Below are 25498 nucleotides of genomic sequence, written 5' to 3' on the forward strand. Positions count from 1 at the left end.
TTCATAATATAAACCCACCAAAGCACATTCGCGGCCGTCTATTGCCTACCTGACTGACTGACTTGGCTTCTGCTCTAGCAAAAGCAGCAGCCTGGGAAGAAAGAATTAGACAATTTGTCTCTGTGACACAGCTCGGCTCCCAGGTAGATGGAATCGTTGTTCCAGTTGAAGATCAGGGCGCACTGCAGATAACCGAAGTTGGACAGATCTGGTACTCCTAGGCGTGCAGCATCGCAAGACCCTTGCGGACCAAACGATTAAACGGATGGTGAACTTATGAGTTCGTCTCACTGCATGTCCTGGAGCCCGAGTTCGGTTGAGACGACTGCGCCCTGGGGCGGGTTGATGATTGGGAATAGTGGCATTGCTACCTAACTACCTACCTACCTTACCTGTCTATCGATACATCTATCTTAGATATCCAGGTATCTATTCTAGTACGTAATCATTAATAGATGCCTACCTAACTACGTACTGAGGTATATAAGTACTGGGTATGCACACGAAGTTTTGGGCATTACAATATATTAATTCCTACTAGGTTAGGCTAGTACTCGTTGGCAAAGGAGATGAGAGATTAACTGCAAGACTGCGAGACATGGCATGGGCACATAGTCTCAACAGGGTGATAGGGGAAACGCAAAGATTTGAGCATTCACTTGGCCTACACGGCAAGAACTCAGACGGGGGATGCGTACGTGATGACGTATACGTGAGTACTATAATCTGATGTACATACCTACCTACATACCTGACCATCTAGGAGGTACTATCGGGCGTTCACATAGAACACTATACGCGCGATATGTGGCTGCTGTTGGCTCTTATTCGTGGGTGGTAGTTAGGTACCTACCCAAGATTAGTAGTTACCTGCTAATCAAGTCTTAAGCGGAATGCTTCGTACAGAGATATTCTTATTCGCGGTGAAGAGAGGTTAGATAGAAGCAGTCAGTTCAATGTAAGAGATATGTATAAGAATCGTGCAAATTTGTGTAAAGGACGCAAAGGGTACTGAGTACAAGCTGCTGATGACTAAGACACTGTCCTGTCTTAGGTCATGTGATTTTCCGTGAACATATCCGCGCGCCGGCTGGATAAACTTCGTACTCCGAAGATTCCAAACCTCTTCGGTTTAAGCCGATGAATTTCCGAAAAGTAGTTACTTAGATACATAGCACTAAGTATGCCCGATTTCAGCGATTTCAATATCAAAACTTGAACAGTCTGAACATTCATTTTTCGGGGTTTCGGGTTTTCAACATTGAACTGAATCATCGGACCCAGTAAAACACAGAATACCCTATGAATCTATGAGATGAATTCTGCCCTACCCCTCCTAAGAGGAGCCTTTCCTAGAAGAAGAGTTCCCTTGAGGCTATTCTCACAAGTATCATCCCGGGCTCGCATCGCTACAGTCCCAACCTCAGTTGCCGGCTTCTTGGATTTTAAGCCGCATGAACCTGTCTCAGATGTGAAGATCGATGGTTTCGTTCGGTCTGTCCGTGCGCAAAAGGAAATTCACTTCGTAACTCTTAGCGATGGCTCTTCTCTTGAACCACTCCAAGCTGTAGTACCTGTTAGCCAGGCCAAAGGGTACGACGTTTAGGTCTGACTTCTAGGTCTGACTCAATTTCCATGCTCCTAAACACCGCTAATTACTTATCTATTCAACAGTGTGACTATCGGCTCTGCTGTCCGACTACATGGGTCTTGGACTCCATCGCGAGGTAGTGGGCAGAGCCACGAACTACAGGTGCAGTCAGCCACGGTCCTGGGACCTTCTGATCCCAAGGTCCGTTGAAAATCTAGTGTTGATGCATCTATATCCATGACTTACCTTTCTATAGACGTTTCCATTACAGAAAAAGTTCCATACGCCAGACTATCTAAGGGGCTTGCCCCATCTTCGGCCAAGGGCGCCATTTAATTCACTTCTTTTACGATTTCGCTCAGAATTAATTGCATCTCTGACTAGGTTCTTTACTGACCGTCAATTCAACCAAACCCACACCCCTATTCTGACCTCATCTGATTGTGAAGGTGCGGGCGAGGTCTTCCATGTGTCAGCTGGTGATCCTAGCCCATCCTCATCCTCATCCCCCTCAACACCCAATACACCCAAGACATCCAATCACTTTTTCCGCCGTCCTGTCTATACAACTGTGTCAGCTCAATTACATTTGGAAGCTTTAGCCCAGGCTCTCGGTAATGTGTGGACACTATCCCCAACCTTCCGTGCAGAGCAAAGTAATACCCCACGTCATCTAAGCGAATTCTACATGTTGGAGGCAGAAATGAGCTTTACCGACGAAATGGATTCGGTGATGGACCTCGTGGAAGACATGTTGAGACATATATGTACTGATTTGGCCGGATCGAGAGTGCAGACTGAGGTTTTCGCGGAGCGGAAGGGCGACAGAGCTACCTATCTTCATACGGCGGAACAGGTCTCTCAGCGTTGGCAGGGTCTCATGCAGAAGAAATGGCCTCGCATTACCTACACTGAAGCCATGAAGCTACTGGAGTCGTCTAAAAAGGAGTTCTCTTTTAGCCCTGTCTGGGGCAATGACCTTACTACTGAACATGAGAGATATATCGCAACCGAGGTGGGCGGTGGTAATAGTCCTGTATTCGTCACAAATTATCCGCGAGACATCAAAGCTTTCTACATGAGAGGAAGCGCAGAAGACCGCAATGCGCCGCCACCCGGCATGACGGTTGATTGCTTCGATCTACTTGTACCCGACTTCTTGGAAATTGCTGGTGGATCTATGCGCGAGCATCGGTTGGAACAGCTTCAAGAGTCTATGCGTGCGCGCGGGATGACCCCGACGATATCTCCAGTCAACGACACCAAGCCAGCAACAGAGCCAACCGAGAACAACTTGGATTGGTATGTCGACCTACGGAGATGGGGCTGTCCTCCCCATGGCGGCTTCGGCCTGGGCTTCGATCGGCTGGTATGCTATCTCACCGGAGTCATGTCCATACAGGACACTCCCGCATTCCCCCGCTGGTACGGCCGATGTGACTGCTGAACACACTATCCGTACTAGCGGTCATGCCGTGCTCGTTAATGCTTACTTCTCTGGGATGTGGAGAGTGTCTTGTGCTACCCTCGCACAGCGCGACGTTGTTCCAGACTTGACTGCCGAACAAGCTTTTGTGGCGTCTGTTGTGTATTGGTTCGGACTTCACGAGGACAGGATCAAAGTCTGAGGCTAGCTTTGACAGGTGTTCCAGATACGACATCGTGTTCTTGTACTGCTTCATTCACACATCGCTGATGTTGAAACGAAGTGAAGGCATACTTTCGAAGCGAACGTTGAGTAGCCCCCTTCACGTCCTCTCCACGTCCCCAGACTGGTGCGTTGTAAAGGCGCGAAGGGCTCAAATGATGATACCAGTCTGCAACAAGAGAACAGATTTGAAGGAGTCACAGACCCGGCAGTTACCAGATTGGAACTGCCTACATAGTGTAAAATAAAAGGCAGGATTGTACGATACGATAGCGTCACCCTTCCGGTACCTCAAGTTTCATCCCGCCTTCACGGTTTAGAGTAATTCTAGTTCTTCCATCCAGTGGCAGTAGGCCGATAAACTAACCTGGCTCACGAGCCTCTCATGGATACCTTTCGAAATTCGGCAGTTGTCACTCAGACTTCCTGCGCTTCCTGCGCTTCCTAGGTACGCTTCTTGCGTCACAAAGCCTTTCACTCTCAATCCCCGATCGGTGAATATTGAAAAGGGCTCCGGGGAGGTACGACATATGAGAGATTTTCCTTGTGGAAGATGCACAAACATGCCTACCGGGTTAAACACCGTCTGCCTACCTACTATAAGCCAGTACTCGGTATTAATTACATCCCTAGCCTGCCAGGCAAGTTAAAAGGCTTAACCTACGTAGTAAATTCTTGTTACATGTAAGATATGCCTCCATCGTGGTGGGTACATGTTGTATTCTTCAGATCAACTAATTATTGGTACGGCCGAAAGGGAGTAGTAGTGGTCTAGTGCTGTTGGGTTTAAAGAAGGAAAGGAGAGCTGATAGGTAGTCTAAGGCTTCAAGCAACCAGGTTTTCAATAGTTACATACAAGCCAAGTGGCTCGTCATGTCTGCCTACCTACCTACTATATACCTAACCTATCTACCTTCCTTAGGTACCTCAGGTAGGTAGGTAGGTAGGTAGGTACATATCCATCTCAAGTGTTCCCGCCAACCCTGACTGGGATGGCGATCGAACCAGATCATTACTCGGCCGTTTCCACGGCCCAGTGTTCGGTTTATTACTACGCAGCTACGCAATAACATCTTTAGCCCCCCTTCCCTCCCCCCCCGTTGTTTCGGCTCGTGAGCTGCACCTACGCTATGCCGGCATGGACAGATTAATGCCATATGATCGCACCATCGAAAAATCTCTGGAGCCATATTGACGTTTCATCTGATGCAAGGAATTTGTCGAAGAGTGGGTTTATGTCCATACAATATTTGGAAGGCGGTAGCGTAGGCCTAGCTTCCAAGGCTTGTCGTCGCGAGATGCAGTTGGCCTCGACCAGCGATGCGGTGTTCCACTGCCGCAATTATCCTAGGTATCCTAGGCTATCCTCATTCTGTTGGTTTCATCGCGATTAGAATGCAGATGCAGGCAGGCAGCCTTAGCCGCTCTGCCAAGAGACAAGGAAGTAGGTGGTAGTTATTTTGGAGGAGGACAACAACAATATTTGAACAACAGCAGCAGCAGCAGCAGCAGCAGCAGCAGCAACCAAATTATTAAGGATATATTTCTTGGGCTGCGGTGTAATTGCCGGCCACACATCAGCACATGTTTAATACCAACCTACCCAATGTACTAGGAATCAAATAAATGAACAACAAACAAACAACAAGAAGAAAAAAGGTTTCGCGGTTCGGCAGATTCTAACCGTCTAACTTCTTTAAAGAGGGGGTTCCCTCCTCTCCCGTCACATCCGCTATCACCGTCTCGTCTAATACGTCGGTAACATAGATATTACGTAGAAGTACCTTCCTACCTATCTACATAGGTTACCTTAGATATTTTGCCAACATGAACATTGGACCTATTACCTACCTACCATGTACATATTTACACTATTATCTCACTTCTTCCTTTCGTGGATACCTGCCTTTTCCTTTGCGGAATTCTGCAACAGTGGGGGGTTGGAGTCGCGACATCAGGTGAAGAAGTACGTTAGAGTTGCTGGATTGGGTAACAAACCCGCCGTCGAGTTTGGCGATTCGTCATCAGCAGCAGAAAAAGGAAGGGATGGATGGATGGATGGATGGATGTTTGTTTCCTGTGAGAAATAACTAAGAAGGAATGAGAATGAAAATGAGAAGAAGAAGGGGGAAACAGCAGCAGCATCAGCAGCTTGTTAATCGGTTGGGTAAAAACAAAGTCTTGTCGAATGAGAGAACCTAACCCACCTACGAATCAATCTCTGTACTCCCGAGATTGACTTTACGTGTGTATCTGGGGTGCAGGAGGAGGATTTCTTGTTTCGGGGTATCTCATCCTTTGGAACAAATAGAAGTAATTCGTTTGAGGATCGAAAGTGCTTAGGTTAGGTACTTAGTTAGGTACTAGGTATAGTAGGGTAGGGAGGTTGCAATGAATCGTTATACCGTTTCCTTCGTCGTACATCTGAAAAAGCTTGGCATTCTTTATTTCCTTGATGCCTCTTACCTACATATGTACCTACATATTCATCCTACATATTCATCCTACATATTCATATGTAATAATTTGATAACTTCGTATACATAATTCAAATGTATCTCCGCATTTTTGACCACCACCCACATCCATGATTTGAGCGGCTAGCAAAGACGGGTTTCACGGGTATATTCCCTCCCTATACTACATGTAGCTACATACTAGGTACTAGGTACAACTTTGAACATTGAAGTTGTATAATACGAAGGTTGTGGCCAAAAGTTTAGACCAAGATATACCTCAGCCCCACAGTTCCTCCACTTTTCTACCACTGTAGGAAATATCATCGCCAACATACCTACTTATTTATAAAGCTTTATAAGTTTATTTAATAAATATTAAATATATTATTACGTTATTTAATTAGTTTATTTAATAATAGAAATTTTTATAATTTTTTTCTTTATTAAATTAATGTAAGTATTTATATAATAATTTAAGGTTATTAATAAGCTTATTTGTTAATTGTTTAAGACTAAAGGCTTTAAATTTATAGCACACTATAGCGTTTAAATATGCTATAAGGTGCTATATTTTTAAGGATTGTCAAGGACTTGACGTTAAATGTATACCTATTATTGGTAGAAGCCCGAAAAAGAGTGGCGCACTGTGGGGCTAAGATATATCTCGGTCTAAACTTTTGGCCACAACCTTCGTACATACATAACTACATATGTACATATAACATTGGACTATCAAAATAGTACATACATCATGTACCTGGTTGGGTTAGTATATGCATATGCATGTATGCAGTAGATATGTACCTAGGTATGCAGATGGGAGGCCCGTACCGTAGAGAGCGATCGCCGGTGGATAATCCTTTATTTCAGCTTTACGATTCGTTATTGTGTACATACATAGTATTTTACTAGCTCTTAAGAAAAGACAGGTTTCTGGGTTTCAATGGATTGTTCGGTCGTTGGTTGTCGTACCCTATACGACGTTTCCACACAAATCAACGGAGATGCGAGCCCTATTAGTTTAGGCTCATGATTTACCTGTACGATGTACGGTTTAGGTTACGTTAGGGGCGTTTTTTGTTCCCGCCGATCTTCTAAGGTTTAGAGTATGCGGAATCCATCTAATAAGCTACCCTAATAAGCTACCTAGTACCCTACCCAGTACATACCCTACCTAACACTACCTACCTAGTTACCTAGTAGGTAAGCTAGGTACCCCATCTATATAAGGTTAAACTTAACTGTAATCATAGTTCTCCAACAGTCAACCAACTGATTGAAGTATCACCGAAGAGGGCCGCGTCAGCCAGCACGATTGATATTCCTCCCTCTTTTTGGTTTATTTTTATTTTTATTTTTTTTGCGTCTCTTTTTTTTGTATACTAAAGTTGCTTCACTGTAATGCGTTGAGGATACTTCATAGGTTTGTTAGGTATTTATTTAACATACGCACATACATCTCTGTAATGTCAAAACGTAGATACTTCTTTACAGTAGTTACTATGATCGTACTTAGTACTTACACTCTGCCGAGCTTCCCTTTTTTTCCTTACGACAAAGCCAAGCATGGATAAGAAACAACCCAAGAATACGCCAAGGAAGCTGACCAACGGCTTAAAGTGTGTGCCCCATTATGCCCCACACTAATCCCCTTTACGCAACACCCTCTTTTGCCATAGTACCAAATCAAGGGGATCCACGCTAAGACGGATAGGCTACAGAGTGGCGCTCATGGACGTTTCTGATTTGATTAAACCCCATGTCTTTGAATTAAGCTTAAGCTGGGCTATCGTTCGAGGTGTGGGTTGCATGTACATACTATGCATGTATGCATGTCTGCATTGTGGGGCCCTCGAAACCTTGGCTTCTTTTTTTTTTTTTTTTTTTTTTGAGACTTGGTCTTTTTGCTTTTTGCTTTTTCTTCTTTTTTTATGTGTGCTAAAACTATGTACCAAGTAAGAGGGAGTAAGATCATTGGTGTACTTAGTAATAATTACTTGGTAATACTTGGTAATAGTTACATACTTACAAGTTACATAAATATCGTCAGTATCGTATTCTTGTTCATTTATTTCCTATCCTTCCGAGACAAACACCTTAAAACTTCTTAATCCCGGCAATCTCCAACTATCAGAGTCGTAGTAACGGCACTAACCCGTGGATGTAAGGTAAGTAAGTTAGGTTTGCAACAAGTACGCCGTAGTAACTAAATCGGATATAATGCTTGAAATAATCTAGACTTCATGACAAGAACATCACGTCATCCGGCTCGACCGTCCTCTCTCTACCTATACATAGTACTTAATAGTCCATATCACCCAACGGGGCTACATCCGTAACCTGTACATACCAGGCTCGGGCTCTTGTAGCAGTGCTTTAACTATGTTGTGTGTTGTGTTGGCCTTACCTTACATGTGACGAGGCGCCTCATCCATCAAGGCACAGCATTCAATGTCGAATGCCCAGCCACCGCTATTCCTTGGCACTCGTCTATAACGTATCTATAAGGTAAGTGTGAATGTAGGCAGATAGGTGAAATCCTACGTACATACGTCTGGAAACAGGTATCCGACAACGCCTAGAAATGGAGAGAGTTGGCTGCCCATCTTATACATAACTTTCGAACCAAGCCTACCTAGGTAGCTGATGGGGCAAATGCAGCCTGGCTATGGGCTACAGGTATAGGTACTTCGTCAGCAGTCAGCCGGTTACTCGGGGACATAGTTATCGCTCGATACTAATAGTTTACATACCAGTAACATACCAACATACATTTAGGCATCTACAATACCTCTAGGTACATGGGTACATACAGTCTAGCTGTTGGAACAAGCCGCAGAGTCGTGAAGCGGCGTCTGAATAAGATTATGAACTATCGGTGTGGGGTGCGAATCAGCGTCGCTACCAAGACGCAAAAATAAAGCTCAGAGGGGCTCGGGATCTACATCGTTACTCTCTATGTAGATTAGTCTCCGTTCTGACAGGGCTTTAAACCCGGACCGGCGAGACGAGACAAAGACAAGAATCTGACATGTAATATCCATGGATGTAATTATGTATGTACATAAGCCAGTAGGTAGGTAACTATGCATGCATACCTATCTACCTACATAACCTAGTACTGTAGATATTCACCTTAGTTATTAACTCCGTACTTACATACATACATATGTCATACCAATACCAATACTTACATGCCTATATACTATGTAAGTACGACATATGTAGATATGCCGCTTTGTGTAATGCCCGAACGATTGGAGAGAGAAGAGACGTTCGGTCCAAGTTGCAAACATCAGTTAAACCAAACGTCCTAACTATTAACACCTTGACGCAAGCAAGCCTAGGCTTCACTCTTAATTACCCTTGCTCTGAATAATGAATTCCCCGGTCGGGTGGAAACAGCATTAGCAGATTAGGTATTGTGCTATCCGTAAATTCTCCATCCTTGGTACGATGGATTAGGTATTGATGTGTTTAATGTTCCCTCGGTATTGTATTCCAGGTTATCTTTATTGTAATTATTAGCCCCCGGAGCCCGAGCCCTAGCTAGAACTGATTGCTTAGATTTACGATGATCATTCACCGCTGGGACGATTTTTTTTTTAGTAATACCAGCCAGCGCTTGCATATCCTATCTCGAACCGCGCATGTAATACTTTGGGAATTGTCAAAGATGCAATATCCCATTGCGAATCGACATCATTACACTATACGACGTGCTGACTCACGTTGATTGGAATCTGCTACATCAAAGCCCGTGGAAGGACCTATGTTTCCAGGGATGTGGCATTGTTTGTAGGGACCTTTGTACATAAAAATGATGTGTGATAAGCTTCCTATGTATCACGAATGAAGCTGAATCAAAACCTTCTAGGTTGCTGTTCCTTTAGGACCCCCCCTGGTACCTGTAGTAGCTAGCTGGCTTGACCTTGACCCGTTCCCAACGAGCTTCTCAGATCCCGGGGACTTGGGTTCCCAAAATTTCCCCAATACCTGGGAGAGTGCTGGAGGACCAGGTTAGGTATCAACTGGCGAAGCTTTGTTACACGTGAGTATTAATATGCAAGTAATGAGAAAGGGTACCTGGTAATACTATAGGTATTGTATTGGACGCTTCCGTTTTTCTCCAGTCTTCGCTTACATACGTCCGCAGGTATAGGAGGATTACACGCTCAGGTAACCCTAGGTATCTATTTGCGTCTTACTCATTGCTTCTTCTACCTTTCCCTATTCTATCGATGGTTGGGACCAGAATGTGCGTGATGAAGCGAATGCGCTTTAGGCACTAAGTATCATGTTTACTTCGTAGCTGCCCATGGATTCAATTCTCACATTTGCGCGCATGTGGATTAAAATGTGCTGGGTGAATTAGATCGCAGCGTCGGCAACTTGGAATGCAAATTCTATGTAGGTACACGTCGCTATGTTGCCGAGAAAACTCCAAGCCTATATGAAAATGACAGGTCCCACGAACAACGCCACGAGACTCAGCTGGCGAGCCTTAATAATTATTGAATAATCTCGCGCGACCAGGAAAAAAGAAAGGAAAAGAAAGCCATATTGTAACGAAGGAACCGGCAATATGATGATTAGTCCCTCGCTCAGCTACGACCACTCACATTTCCGGTGTCTTTATCGCGTAACATACGTCTTACTACATAGTACTACCACTGTCTACCAGCACGTAGCACAGATATCGGTATATAGAAAATTTGTTAATATATCAAGCTTTCTTATCACGCCCCAAGCGCCATCGCAAAGAGAAATAATAGATTAACTGACCCCCCTTTCCCCCCTCTTCCCCCCCCCCTAGCTAGCAAGCGTGCCCAGCATGCCAGGCATGCCAGCGTGGTGGTTACACTAAACCGACCAACCTGCAGCAACAGCAAGCAAGATATATTGCAGTCGGACGAAGCTTAAAAGCCAAAAGAAACCTCCGATCTCTTCATACCCCATCCTTGACCCTACCTTATTTTTGTTTTCCCAACCTATTTTCCCTTGAGGGGGGTGGGCACTGGGCAGGGTAGGGAGGGTACCTAAAATCCTTTTTCCTTTCCCGACGCATCCATATGTTTGATCATTTTTATTATTCCCGTGTAATAAGCCACCTTACCTAACATAATAGATATTGTACCTATCTGGGCAAGTACCTAATTATGACATTATGTACTTAACCTAGGCATGTTTGATATCACATAGGTTCCTGGTCGTTTTCTAGGCAGTACCTTTCCCTTGGGTCGGTCCTAGGTCATGTAGATCCACCTGATCTGACTCAAGTTGCCAAGTCATATGCTGTACGTACATTACTAACATACCTATCTATATACAGCCGGCGGAGAGGAGGAGGCTTGGTTTGGTTTTACGAGTTCTACTTTAGGCAACTTATCCGATCGAGAAATATCACGTCGCGTGGATGAATTTCGCATCTCTGTTAGGTCGTTAGTAATAAGCGACTGGTCCCCCCCTCCTCCTCCCTCTTAGGCTCTTACTCGTATAACGACTCTTATAGTAACTTCATTAGGGCTAATTAGCAACCTACCGCATTTGAACTATGTGACCATGTTAGCCAGTGGCATTAGTAGTCAGCTTACTAGCGTCCTGGCTCGGGTTTTAGACTTGTGGAATGATGGCGTTAGGTCTTGCCCTATCGTCAGCTGGTGGCTTTATCGGTACTCACATGATTAGAGATCGTCAACGAAAAAAATACGGGTAAAGTTGTGATACCTACCTAGGTATAAGTCATATCGTGCAAGTTAGGCATCTACATAGCCAACTTGTAGATTACTATTGCCGGGATATAATATCTGGGAATACATCGTTCCAAGGTTATCTGTTAGTTACTAGACCGTGAATGTCACAAGCCACCCATCAAGCACGACAAGGAGGCAGTATCATTCCGCTGCCTTTTCGCCAAATGGTGTTTTGAGCTCCGACGAGCATAGTGAGAAGCGGGGTTGGGCGTTTCGTACAAGTACATCCATACTGATGTCCCTACCTAGCGGTACCAGCCTCACTTGCACATCCAAGACACTGTGACCAACTACATACCTACCCCCCACGCCAGTCGGCCCAGTAGCAGCTGTAGCAGGTTACGCTATCCTATCGAAAACCACTTGGCACGACGCCACAACGACGTGGCGGCTATAGTCTTACATGGCTGAACAGGAAACAGTAAAGCTTCTACAGCGATCAGATGCAGGCGGCGGCGTATCCAGCACAAGTACATACATACCTATATGCTTCGCGTAATATGACTCCTTCGAGGCCGCTGAGGGGTTAAGAGAAAAATGAGGGAGACAGAGCGAGTGTGGGTGGGTAGGTGGGTGAGCTTTCAGCTCCCTTTCCAACAAGCGAGGCCACGCTATTGGGTTCCGCTGTCATGGGCCTGGGGCCGGAATGATTATGCATGTCTACCAGGCCCTACCTGCCTACAGTACATGCCTACCTATGTTGGGACTTGCGTAAGTGTTAGCGGAATGTTTATCGAACGAAGACGGGCCCAGAGCCGTGGCTCCGTCTCTTTCGGCCGATCGAAGCGTTGTCGCCCTTTTCACGTTTCAGCCGAGAGAGAGAGCTAGCCTGCTAGCACGTAGTCGTGTACTTCAAGTACATATCTAACTCCGCGGAAGTCGACGTTGGATGTAATGAATCCTAGTAGCCATTGTCGAAGTATGCAAGCGACAACTCGGCATATGCAGTTCAGCTTCAAGCCAATGGCACAAGCTGCATACAGGTATGGGCTGGAGTAAGTTGAGAAAACGACACTTTTGCCACTACGGCCAGTGTTGTAGTGCCATAGGAGGCGTTCTCCAAAATTACGGAGGAGCTGGCGTCGAGGGCCTCGGGCGTGTGTGGCAGATACTGCATATGTTGATGGCTTGTGAAACCGTATTCTAGACCTGGGGCGTGTGGGTTGGACAGGTTGATGTGCCGAAGGATTGTTACCCTTCAAGGTCAGATGTTTGTGCAACGCCCGCAATCTTCGCGCTTGATATGGGCCAGTATGTCTGTCCATGGAAGAAAGGTGTAGTTATTGGGTAGCATTCAAGCGTCAATCAGGTATTTGCACAACCCCATTATTCCTTACGTGGGTATGGGAAGTGTGTGTTGCCTGTACCGTTTCTAGTTATCATCTGCCTCGCGTCAGCATATTCTATCATACATATAATACTGATAACCAATACTGATAAGTAAAGGAGAAGAAAGAAGATAAAAAAGAAGTCTTGCTTAGCACTTACATCTTGAATCCTTCCTTCTTCCTTCAGAAGGCCTTCATTCGCATACAAAGAAATTCAAAGCTGATCTCTTGAGCATTGCTGTTCACTTATTAGTGCTACATATGTAAGTATATACATAGTATGGACCTGTATGGTATCATGTATGTACTACTATGTACTGAATTAGTAGGCTTTCTTACAAAGATGAGGATCCCATCCACTGTGGTGGGTTTAGGGGGGTAAGCACTAAGAATAATGATTTGTTACTAATCACATTAGTACAGGCGCTGGCGGCCACGTTTAAATTCATGCTTAAAATGAACGGGCCAGGCCATTAGGGAGGGTGGAGGGTCTGGGGGCAAGATCCCTCGTGGTCGCCAAGCTGCCAAGCCCGTAGCCCACCCCGTAACTCATACATAGCCCTAACTAACCTAACCAACACTAAAAGTAAGTACCATGTAACTAACTGCTAACTATGTATTTATGTATGTATTCCAAAGTTGTACTCCGTACGTGCATATGCCATACTTGAGTCTTGACACTTCAAAGTGGTTCTTGACTAATAAGTACTACGTAGGTACATGTTGGTCATCATAATCGCTATATACCGAGTCATCGTATAATTACATACTACTTTATATGTACTATACAAATTCAATGTTCAATGTTCAATGTTGTTTGCTCCCATGGGTGCTCGCTTGTGCTTGCGTGATGACACCAGCGGCTGACTCACCGACAATTGCATCAAGTCCCCTCATGCAAGTTTCCCTTAATGCAATAAACAGCAAGTACTACATCGCAAGATGGATAAGATGGATAAGATGGATGAGAAATAAGCTTTCATCCTTTGGCAAAGAATATTATGCTTATGAGCAGGATAATTTATGCATGGTTAATGTCATGTGCTAAGTAGCGGATGCGGCTTCGAAGGATTGCTTCATACCTATACATGCAGTACCACGGTCCCAGTCACTGTCGGCTTACCAAATACGGTTGTGCGGATACTTAGTCCACTGCCACCTCCAGATGTCGTTTGATGATCCCAAGAATCCTCCGAGTTTCTGACTCGAAAACTCAGATTGTGGTTCCAGAGAAAGGCGCGAGCCGGCAATTCCATCATCTTAGATACGTAGGTATGTAGGTATGTAGGTATTGTATATTACAACAATTGTATAATGAAACGTGTGCAAGGTGAAAAGAGAGCAATGATCCTCGGGCCTCATATGGCCTCATGTCGGCGCCTTTTCAACGGGTGATAGGTACCTAGTACTGACCTAGTTTCTGTGCCGCCTGCCCTGTGATCGCCCGCAGACCATATTGCCGCCGGCACTAGGGTGAAAACTTGATAAAAGACAGATAATACGACTGCGCCGTGCTTTGCCTGTTCAGCAGAAACTCTGGGTTTTTATAGGCAGGCCATTTTCGGCCTGCTCAACGATAGTAGCCAAGTATGCAGGTAATATCTCAATGTTGGCACTGGCATCATGTGTAGGTATACAAAAGGACACCACTGTTATAGCATCGAATTTCTTAGATGTAGGTTATATGTCATTACAATAAAAAGGGGGATTGGATATTGTATTACACAAATATACATACCTAAGAATGAGGATATATATAACAAGCACTATATAGTAGCATGCGTATCACTGTCTAAGAAGTTGTTGGTAAAGAATTTGCTTGTATAAATGAGTCGCATAAATAATGGGTTTGCCTCAAGGTGTCGCGCACATTACAGCTCCCCCATGATAGCAGAGCAGCTGTGCGACTGAAGTTCTTGAGGTGACGTTACGTTACTCAAAAATGACAGATGAGACGAGCATGAGTAAAGGCCTTCATTCAAGTTCTACGAAATGCTGTATCCTTATGAGCACGACCAAAAAGGCAAGGAGCCCCCTAAAACGGTCGTTTCCTGTCCGAGAATGACAACATCAAGATACACAGCACCCCAAAGAGGCATTTGTACGTGAGACAGAAGATGTGATTAAACTGCGGCGACACAAAGGCTTTCTGTGCTGCGTCTCAGTGTTCGAGAGAGACGGCTCCTTTCGAGGGCGTCTAGGTCCGAAGCTCGACAATCGAGACACGCTTTGTTTGAACTAGCCGGTCCAGAATATCTGGGTTCTATTGCTTGCTAGGTAGTGTTGGTTGGTACAAGCAGTGGTGCCCAGTAGTGGTGCCAGCAATGGTGGGACTCGGCCAGAATGTAATAGCCCAAGTGATCATAGCATTGGCAAGGCTTTGATAGCCTTACTCATCATACTATTTAGCTACTATTTAGCTAACCAATATCATCTTTGTGCCGATCACCTTACCTATATCCATACTATGTAGATAGCACTTGACGTTGACATCGTATTTACACGTGCTGCTCCTCTCCTCCCCTTCCCCCTCTCCACCTGTTCAAACTGCATATCTCGATCTACATGTGTAGGTAGCAATATAGAATAAAGCATCTAACTATGTATTGTACATAGCTAACTAGTTATGTACGTATACTTGATAAAACCATACATAATGTTGCCAAGGAGTTTGGTGTTTGTTCTAGTGCTGCACAATTCTGTTCTGATACTCAATTTGCTTGCCGAACTTACGCAAAAACTGAGTGTATCCTCCATTATGTGTGTATGTATGATATATGTATGCTTGGTACATACATTATCGCATTACCCCAATGCGGTACCCTAAGCTCCGTAGTGGAAGTAGTTTAAAAGAACACCTAAAGGTATGCCGTCGGTTGACCTAAAAATGAACAGGATTACCTACCCTGCCTACATTTCTGATTCGAAAAGTTCTCGAAGATGTTTGAACCTCAGTCAAGTTGATCATAATAATATTAATGCTTGTTTGTACAAATGTCAACGGGGTTATTATGTATGTACATAGGTATAGGCACATACTACATGGTATATACATATCATTGATGTAAGTGTATGTATGCATATAGGCACGTTAACGTATAGTTAGAAGTCGGATATCAAGTACGGTACCTAGGATACATTGTACTTATTGACACTATTTACTGCCTAGCAGGAGTTTCTTGGCGGCGGGCGCTAACATTGAGATCCATGCTTCCATGCGAGTGGGTACCTAGTACAAAGTACCCGACCCAGAATCCCAGATGAGAGGTGCTTGGACCATCAGGTGTAACCGTTGACCTTGCCCTCACTAGAGGTAGTCAAGTACTTTGTAGTTACTATGTACCCTACTACTAGTAAGAAAAAAGAAGAAAAGAAAAATTTATTACCTTCAGCACTATGTACCTAACCTAGAGCAATTAATAAGATAAATAAATGGGTGGGAAAGAGCGTTGCAAAATAAGGTAATAAGCTTGAGTCGTTTAGGAAACTTAATTACTGTTTCTTATTATCGCAATATCCGTTTTCTGCTCTCCTTCCCGCACTTCCCTTGCCTCGAAATTCCATCATCTCGTCATAATTTAATACCTTTAGTTCTCCCTACCAATTTCTTCAATGTTCATACCTACATACCTACCTCCAGCTATCATCTACCTAGCATTTGAACATTTGCACATTTGAACCTAGTACACTCACTCACTCAACTTAACCCTCAACCCACAAACTCATAACTCACAACCTACAACCCGCAACCCGCAACCCTCTACAGGTTACAATCCTCTCCGTCTTTCCAATACATATATCTACCCGATATTGATTAGTCGCCAACTCACCTCGAATTAATTAATCTGTTCTTGTTTCATATCTTGCCACTACCGGTTGTTCCTCGATCCAACCCGAAGGCTGAATATCTTCCTGCAGCCGCAAGCGTGGGATAATACCAGGTCGGCATTATCAGCAAATCCCCATTGCAGTGTGTCTTTTCGGCAAGCACCTTGACGAAAACATCAAGCACGAGGAGTGGCAAACCCGGAAATCTGAAGCCTAGACAGACAGAGAGAGAGAGAGAGGGACTAAAGAGCCAAGAGTAAAAGAGAGGTGTGATTCGATAAGGGACAAGAAAAAAAGAGGAAGATCGATTCGATTATTAGATGATCTAAAATTCATCGCTCCGAAAATATCTTGGAAATTGGAGCTATCTAACTAGTTCCAAAGTTTCCAAAGTTTCCAAATACCACACGTGTCCAACCAAGCTTAATTGTCCTCTAGTCACCTCCCCCCTCCCGAGCGAGGGAGGCTTTGATAACGCCATCACGGCCAGACAATTACTTACTACTTGTTAATTGGTAACCGGTCCATCAACCTTTCAACCTTACTGTCACGAAACCAACTCTTCAAACTCAAAAAGGTAAGCTTTGGGTCCAAGTTTCTTATTCCTCTAGTCGAATCCTTCGAATTCTAGAACATCACACGCATTCTTTATTGTACATATCATACCTAGGGTACATATCATACATCATGTACCATCCCCCCCCCCTTCCTCCAGCGCATTCAATTACAAGAGCCGCAACCTATATCCCAACCTTCATCATCGTCGTCTATCAAGTAGACTTTCTTCTTTCTACAAGCCTCGAGTCAATCGGGGAATACCTATTGCCAGTAAGCCTAAAGGGTAATACTACTACATTTTACCATTATCACCACATCCATCTTCACCTTCTACTGCAACCCAAAAGGGTGTCCTCGGGATCTTGTTGCTTTGTTGGACATTTATTATTTATTATTTAATCTTATTCCCCCCCCCCAGTTAAAGCTTACTGGCAACACGCCTTCAACGTTTTTAAGGCATGCCGCCCTTCTTCACCGTCTACACTATCTCCTTCCTAGGCCGTTGGCTTGTCTTACTTAAAGTCGTCTTATACGGGCCGAGGTTCATACATATGTACCTTGGATACCCTATGAAATAAGACACCCAAGCACTGCTCTCATTTTCTGATATTGAAAATCAGCACTCAGCTAGTCGCTAACTTTTTATTGAATGCAGGTATGCATATTATTCCAATAACCTCATATTTAACTCTGCAATTTTTGAACCCCCTTCCTCTCTTCCCCCTCCCTTATTATCGTTGGTCAAGTTCTGCGCGAGCGGTGCGGTGCAGTAAGTACGTGGATGAATGATAACGATCATGATGGTCATTACAAAATTGGTCTATCATCTAGGTATTTGCATAAAGCCGACAACCTCTTCCCCAGAACAGCCCAAGTGGGAAATTGAGATGTTTGATATGTAACCCTATGGTCATGTCAAATTTAGACCCAAAGGTCTGCATCAAGGCCTTTTGTGAACCGAGTGGCTGTTAATATGTTATTCCGAATACGTCCTCCAGACAGCCGATCCTGTTTCTAAATACCGCACTTTATTTTATGCTATTTTATTTTATACGTACCCTGCACGCCTTGCGGACCGTTTTTAAAATGCATGCGCCGCTCGGTGTTAGCATAGAGAAGGCCTTTTTTGTGTCGTGTGCTGCGAGTATCAAGTATTCGATCAGTTAAAAGAGCTAACAATAAAATTTAGCAAAGGATCCAAGGACCTAGTTACCTCGGTTCCAGTTCCGTACCGCCTGGACCATTAATAGCATTAGGGGCTCGACTATCGACTGGCGCTGCCCGCAATTCAGAAACGCCAAGCACAACACGCGCATTCGTCTTCCTTCAGCTATCGAGACCAGGATCTACCAAGGGTCTCCTCCAGCGTCGATTTTCACTACGCAAGCTTCTCCATTTCGACCACGGTCTGAATGACCCACATTTGAAGCTGTTATGTGGAGCTGATGTGGTGGATGTGTTGGGATTACAAGACTTGACTATCTCGCAAGTTATTATTATTACTAGCGAGCACCATTAAACCTTCGCATCTTGATTTCGAACTTACTACACTCACTACATACCACCCATTACCTTGAACATCGTCTTCCTCCGCCAATAACCACATAGACGCAAGATGGAGACTTATCACGGTTATGTGCGGACACCCGCAGATGCCATCAAGCTCTTCGAAGCTTGTAGATTGGGATTATTACCCCGAGTCCAGCGACGATTATCAGAGAAGGAACGACAGGCCATAAGATCCGGATCAGTTTTTGTATGGGATGAGAGAGAGGCTGGTATGCGTAGATGGACTGACGGAAAATCCTGGAGCGCAAGCAGAGTCTCGGGCAGCTTTCTCACCTACAGAGAGATGGAGGGCAAGCGCGGAACCACATTCGGCACTGCAAGACGAAGCAACGGCAGGACACCAGACAGCGGTCGACATAGTGATGATGACCCGGATGGCGGCCAGCCCGAAGGCTACACATATAAAGCAGATGGCCTCATGAAGCAATCTTTCAGTATTACGACATCGCAAGGCCAACACCTTCACTTGATCTCGTACTATTCTAGGCCACATACCGGCGCTCCTGATCTCCCACAACCAAGCCTTGATCCTCAACTCCGACAAATTATCCCTGCTAAGGGCATGTATCCGGAGTCAAGTCTACACGACAGCAATGCGCCTGCTCTCACGCGAACTCCCATGCAGCCATATCATGGCCTTGCACCACCACAGCTTGAACAACAGGGCTACAATAATTATATGACCTCTTGGGGACCAACGTGGCAAGGCCCGTGGCCGCCATCGCCTAACCATACTCCCCCATGGACACAGGGCAAACTTACGCCAGAAATCCAACCTCAGGCTCGGCCACAACCGCCACACCATTCTCAAAGACCTCCGCAACTTCCACCCCTCCCGACGACTTCAGCCCAAGCTCCCCCTATTTATCCCAAGGCCCTCAATGGCTACGAGAACGATCGCCTACCCCCGCCTACTCTAAATAGGACATTTCCGATGGCCAGTCGTACTCCTAGCCGTCCTCCGAGCCTATCCCCACAGTCGCAACAGCTTCAATTACAGGCTGCGCAGGCTGCACAAGCTGCACAGGCCGCACAGGCTGTCCAGGCGGTTATAGATCCCCGGCTCTCTGCGACGAGCGCACGCAACCCTCAAGGCCCGCTTCCTACGATGCCATCGGCGTCTCGAGGATTAACACCTCCGAGGAATTCTTCTACATCACCGCCTAGAACGATGGGTCCAGAAGTGGCTAATGGCAATGCGAATAAGGCCAGCTTGTCTGCCCTACTGAATAGGACCCCGGCAAACTCGGAGCCAAGTAGCGCGAATCCTGGAAGCAATAACAGTGCAGGGAGCTCACCGAGAGCGCTCTCGACAGGAGCAGCAAACGTACCAACAGTCACGGAGGATACTCGAGCAATCCAATCTCTAAATCGCAAATTCTACATCTAAGGAATAAACAGGTTCTCATGGAGTATCAACAAAGCATTATTCGGGCGTTGAAAAAAAAAATACCACGCTATGCTGGTAGGCGGTCTTGTTATCATGCTTATTCACTAGCTATTCTTATTTCCTACTATCACGCATTCCCTGGTGGCTTGGAGTTACGGGTGACTTGTTACGGGGACGGTGAAAGTGCGGGCATTAGCAAATATTCGCAATGCTGGGCTTTTTTCATGTAAATATTCCAGCGGCGACACACACATATATGAAGCTATCATGGGCCAGACATGCAAGGGAAATGACGGGGCGTCGGGTAGAGAGAATGAGTTAAAGTCGTTGTGTGATACCATAATCATGATAGCATCAAATCTACGCGTTATTCATGTTACCCATGTCTCTACTGCTATGTGATTATGTTCCTGTATTGGGCACCGACAACTTGGTATGCTCAGTGCTGCGCATGGCTCTAGTAGTTCAAATGTTGTTGAGTTGAGGTTTGGACCGTTCAATGTTTGGCAATAAGTATGTATGCATGTGAAGTACCAAAGGTACATGCATACTACCTACATACCTTGTAGTAGGTACCTAGTAGTATCATGTACTACTATGTAGTACCTAGTACATGTAGGCCCAACCTACTGCATGAAGCTAAGGTGTCTGTTTGTATTGATGTACAGGGATGACAGATCCGCATTTTATGGGCCATGTCAGACACGATAGCCCCCTGTAACGCATCCCGTTCGTTTATCGTTTATCATTTATCGTTTATCGTTTATTCTTGCCTTACAATCTATTATGTATGTAAGTAGGGCCCGATGCGACATCCATGTACGTATGTAGTGTAAAGTTTGCAAGATCAATATTGGATGTTTAAAATTTAACAAATCCCGAACTCAGACTCGACAGTTTACCTATTATGTGTATGTGGTTACTTAGTAAAGTATTACATACTACTAGGTACATATCTTGCTTGCCAAGTCACTACCAGCTAATCCCTGCTGAGCCCTGCTGATCCCCTAACCTACCATGTACACACGTACATAATGGATGAGTTGCCGATTCCAATTGGGCCGACGCCTCACCAACAGAAAATAAGAAAAGAGAAAAAAGTTCCTCAGCTCTAGGATTTCTGCGGCGCACAACCAAGCAGCGGCAACATCAGCAGCAAGCAAGCAACGTTGGAAAGTTTACACAGTACCATGGATCAGACCTTATTTGCTTACATACCTTAACCTACGAGTAATTTTCACTCATTCATGCCTCTCTCTCTCTCTCTCTGCATGCGCATACATATAGCTAACTGCCTAGGTAGGTTAGGTCAAGTTAGGTTACATATGTAGGTAGTAGGCAATAAGTGCAAAGATTCGGTTTATTCCCCGTTCGGTCTGCCGTACCGTACTTGCATCTCTATTGGGTGAGCTGCGTCTTGCTCGCGGCTAAGCTCCTTACTAAGCAGAGCAGAGTGACTATTAGCTAGGAATATGTCGTTCAACATTGAATGTAATGTTGTTATACAAGGGTTACATGTTGTGTACTACGTGTAGGTATTATTACATATATCTGCTATCTTATGTACTATGGTGTGTATAATACATGGTACGCTTTACGGCACAAACCGTCAACCCGCCACTCGCCGGTGATGAGAAGGACAATGAGATAATTGCACAGGCGCACACACCTATATATCAGATATACTTAGCACTAGGTAGTAGGCGGCTGGGTCAGATACGTATGTAGCTACTATGCCGCACGTAGGTGCTCGGAATCGTACACATGTAAAGAATGGTAAGATGAAACTTGAATCTTGATGTCAGTATTGAGGAAGATGGGTCGTCTCTTCTTCTTGTGTTCGAAATTATAAACACCATAGTTAGTAGGTATCTGCGCACAGTAGAAAAGAGGGTGAAACTTGTAGACATCTACCATGTAGATAATACCTATGTACCAAACCTAATTCCATTCTAATAAAGAAGGTTGTCGTTGCGTTACGTGTTCTGCCCCATAATCGAGACAGAGGTCAAACCCCAGTGCTTGTGCGTACGATTTGATAATGTAACGGTCCGGGGTGTCCCATGCTTGTTGTGTGTTCGAGAATTACCTTATCTCAGGTAAGGTTATTCTTAAATTTATCTTTCATTCTTCATTCGACGACTCTGAAACTTCAAGCATCTGGCTCGGACGGGGAGCAGTTGGTTGTTGCTGCCCACTGCAAGTGGTTTGTCCAACGAACAACCCCCCCTAACTCTAAATTTTGATGTTTAAGCCTAGCGCTGTCGATCGACAGCAAATGACGTTGATCTTTGATCTTTTGTGTGACTTGAGAGCGGCAATGCGTGTGAAATTGACCCTGGCAAAAAATGGCAAAACGGGCTTGGGACCTTGGGTAATGCTTGCCGGGGAAGTCTCTGGTGTGTGACCAATCAAGGGCCGGCAACCTTATTTTATATTTATTTATTTATATTATAACTATTGCAAGGATGTAACTAAATAACTACCTAGGTTAGATAAAGTACTTACCTTAGTTACCTTTTCCCCAGGGCCCACACCATTTCAACATACAAGGACCAAAATAACGATAATTGGAACAAGTCAATGTTATTCAGCGGCACATAACTACTAGGTAGCTGGCCATTTTCAGATATCTGTACAAGTCAGGTCATATGTCATGTCATGTCATATCATGTGCTGTACTATGCTGTACCAGGTATACACGTGTCGCATGTCGTCTATCGATCTCAGGTCGTATATCACAGGGGATAGGATGAGAGATGGGAGATGGAGAGGGGGGTTGACGGTTTGTGACAAGATCTATGTAGGCCACTGTACTATGTAGGTACCTAACCTATAGTAGTCATCCATATTACGTGAGATACACACATGTGACAATGATTTGATGCGCATCAGAATCTTCTGTTGGCTGCCTGGTAGCTATCATGGATATTATTAGGTTAGCAAAGTGGAACAGAATATGGCATGGCATGTCATGGCACAAGCATTACCAAATGCCAAACCTCGCCGTGAACCGAAGATCACCTATGGTAGATCAGGAAACATCTATTCAAAAAGGTATTTACTTACTACTACCTACCTAGGTAGGTATGTACTTATGATACTTACCTAGGTCAAAAACATCTTGCCAAACTTCTATAATTGCTCGCAGACCGATGAAGGAGCCGAGAGAACTCCAACAAAGCCAACTAAGTAGGTAGCTATGTATATCAAAGGATAATTCAGAATTAGTTTTCTCCATACGCTTGTCCTCGATAGGATGTGTCAACATATGCAAAGGAGTCAGAGGAGTATACCAAGCCCTTTAAGCATCATCCATCGTCGACATGGGTCATGCGGATGCCTGGTCCCGGTTGATTGAGCCCCAAAATATTGTTAGGCACACCGGCATTAGCCAATGGCGGAGATTTTCTTGACCTCGCCGCATACACACATTCCATACAGCAAGGTTTCTTCATCTGCCTCTCTGTTTTTCTGCCTCTCTGGCCTTCTGTATCCCCTCTCCCTCTACTACTCCCTCTCTTTCTCTCTTTGTAAACCATCGCTTCCCCCTCCCCCCCTTCGAATTTTCACCGCCTTGGTTGAATAGACTCTATCTAGGCTCAGGGCACTAAAGCAAGGCTACGGTACATGCCAATATAGCCACAGCGGAAAGAAAGTCTTCCGGGGCTTTCCTTAGAACTATAGGTCCCAGTCTACCACTTCATGCCCTCGGTCCGCCCCCTTAGATAGGATTCCCGTTGCATCAAGCCATCTACTTCGGTATCCAGATCTAGGGCACTGGGTCCGGGAGGGAACCGCGGTTGGGAAGGCATACTAGGGACAAGATAGGCCAGTTTCGTGCCCTGAGAATCTGTCGGCACATGGGGATTTTTTGGTATGAACCGCGCCGTATCCCTAATCTCGCCACCGTCCTATGGGTACAAGCAACACTATAATTAGTAATCCCCTCTCGACTCTTGGCCCCGTTTCTCTCCTCGGGGATATCACTACACTAGGAAATAAACAATCGCCGTCAATAGTTTGCCGTCTTAGCTCTGCCGTTAGTCGCTTCCCATCCAGCATACTAGGTGATTTAACCTCTTAACCTATATGCCCGCCTACATGATGTGGGGTGGATCTTCACATCGGCGGGTCGATAGAGTAGCCGCAAGCAGCAACCATCGTTCGTTCTTTGTTCTCCATATCCCCCCGTCCCGCCAAAAATAAAACCGGTAAGATGTTTATAGCAATGAAGGCACATTAAGAATATGGCCTAAATAACCATCCAGACGGGAGTTCCCATGGGGAGGTAAGCAGGTATGTAGGTATTCAGATAGGCATTTGCCAGATCTCCATAGTTAGAATCTGTTAGATACCTTAGGTAGTTGGTTGTTTAGGTAGTTTGGTTGTTTCTTTCCTGCGATAATGGCACACGTAGAACGTAATCATACAATATAATACTCTTTATGCGCCGCGCAGTAAACGGAGCAAAAGGAAAAAAAAAACATTGCGCGGATCTACACGACTGCCTAAAAACGCCGTACGTGCTTCCCTTGATTCATATCGTGGTGTCGGACAGTCCTCCGTGAAAGCGGCCTCTCTCTGCGCCGCCGTGCTAGCAACGCCTGATACCTGTAGAGGCCATCTGTAAGGCCTAGGTCTCCGCGGAGAGAGAAATAAGAGAATCATATCTTTCAGGCATGACGACGTTGGTACATCGCCATATGAGGTACATATGTAAATAACTACCTATAAGGCAGTACATATGCTTAGGTGTGCCGTTATTTCCATGGTTGGATTTGGAATAAGAGCTCCCCATCGTTATCTCCGTCGTTAATTGAGGCTTACCTACCTATGTAAGTATGCGGCGACGAAACAACAGAACGTTGCTACGACTATGGGTGGCGAGCGTTGCGATACCATCACCCATGTGCCTCCCAGGACATTCGAAGAGCTTCTATTGTGTTGCGCCGTAGCGCCGCGCATCGATAGTGCAAGTAGCGAAGGAGGTCTGAGTCCATTCCGAACAGGAAAGAAGAGAAGGAAATGCCTTTCCCCCAAAACGGCGAAGTGACCTTTGTGTCGCGTAATTTCAGATTTATTGACTAGGTACCTACCTAGTGCCTAGCAGGAATAGATAATATAATACCGGTGGTTCTTCAATCATGGACATTACTTCCAAGGTTCGTTTGCCACTGCCAAGATCATAATCGTTAGTGTACCAGTCTGAAGGAGATACGGGAGGCTTTATTTCGTGCCGTGCCATAATATAGGTGCCTACGCACCTAGCAACTTCTGGACTATTTCTCTCTCCCCCCCCCAAAAAAAAAAACGGCGTACTAGATCGCTTACATGGTTGCCGACAAGCTATGGACCTATATAATCAGTAATA

General features: G+C 45.0%; 3 protein-coding genes across 3 annotated transcripts; all 3 read left to right on the forward strand.

The window, feature by feature from the left end:
• Positions 1-598: 598 nt before the first annotated feature.
• Positions 599-3038, forward strand: GGS25DRAFT_516308 (asparaginyl-tRNA synthetase; the record flags this gene model as incomplete). Its single annotated transcript, XM_049263183.1, has 4 exons — positions 599-712; positions 1478-1593; positions 1675-1792; positions 1848-3038. 4 exons carry the CDS (start codon positions 599-601, stop codon positions 3036-3038), a joined length of 1539 nt encoding a protein of 512 aa, XP_049112670.1.
• A 10466-nt stretch (positions 3039-13504) lies between these two features.
• On the forward strand, positions 13505-14312 carry GGS25DRAFT_512074 (uncharacterized protein). Its single transcript, XM_049262763.1, has 2 exons — positions 13505-13783; positions 13862-14312. Exons 1-2 carry the CDS (start codon positions 13558-13560, stop codon positions 13981-13983), a joined length of 348 nt encoding a protein of 115 aa, XP_049112671.1. The 5' UTR covers positions 13505-13557; the 3' UTR covers positions 13984-14312.
• Positions 14313-18780: 4468 nt separating this feature from the next.
• GGS25DRAFT_526649 (Gti1/Pac2 family-domain-containing protein) lies at positions 18781-20124 on the forward strand (the record flags this gene model as incomplete). Its single annotated transcript, XM_049265027.1, has 1 exon — positions 18781-20124. One exon carries the CDS (start codon positions 18781-18783, stop codon positions 20122-20124), a length of 1344 nt encoding a protein of 447 aa, XP_049112672.1.
• Positions 20125-25498: the final 5374 nt, after the last annotated feature.

The sequence above is a fragment of the Hypoxylon fragiforme genome, assembly GCF_022984875.1.
Source record: "Hypoxylon fragiforme strain CBS 206.31 chromosome Unknown GGS25scaffold_10, whole genome shotgun sequence".
Lineage (NCBI taxonomy): Eukaryota > Fungi > Ascomycota > Sordariomycetes > Xylariales > Hypoxylaceae > Hypoxylon > Hypoxylon fragiforme.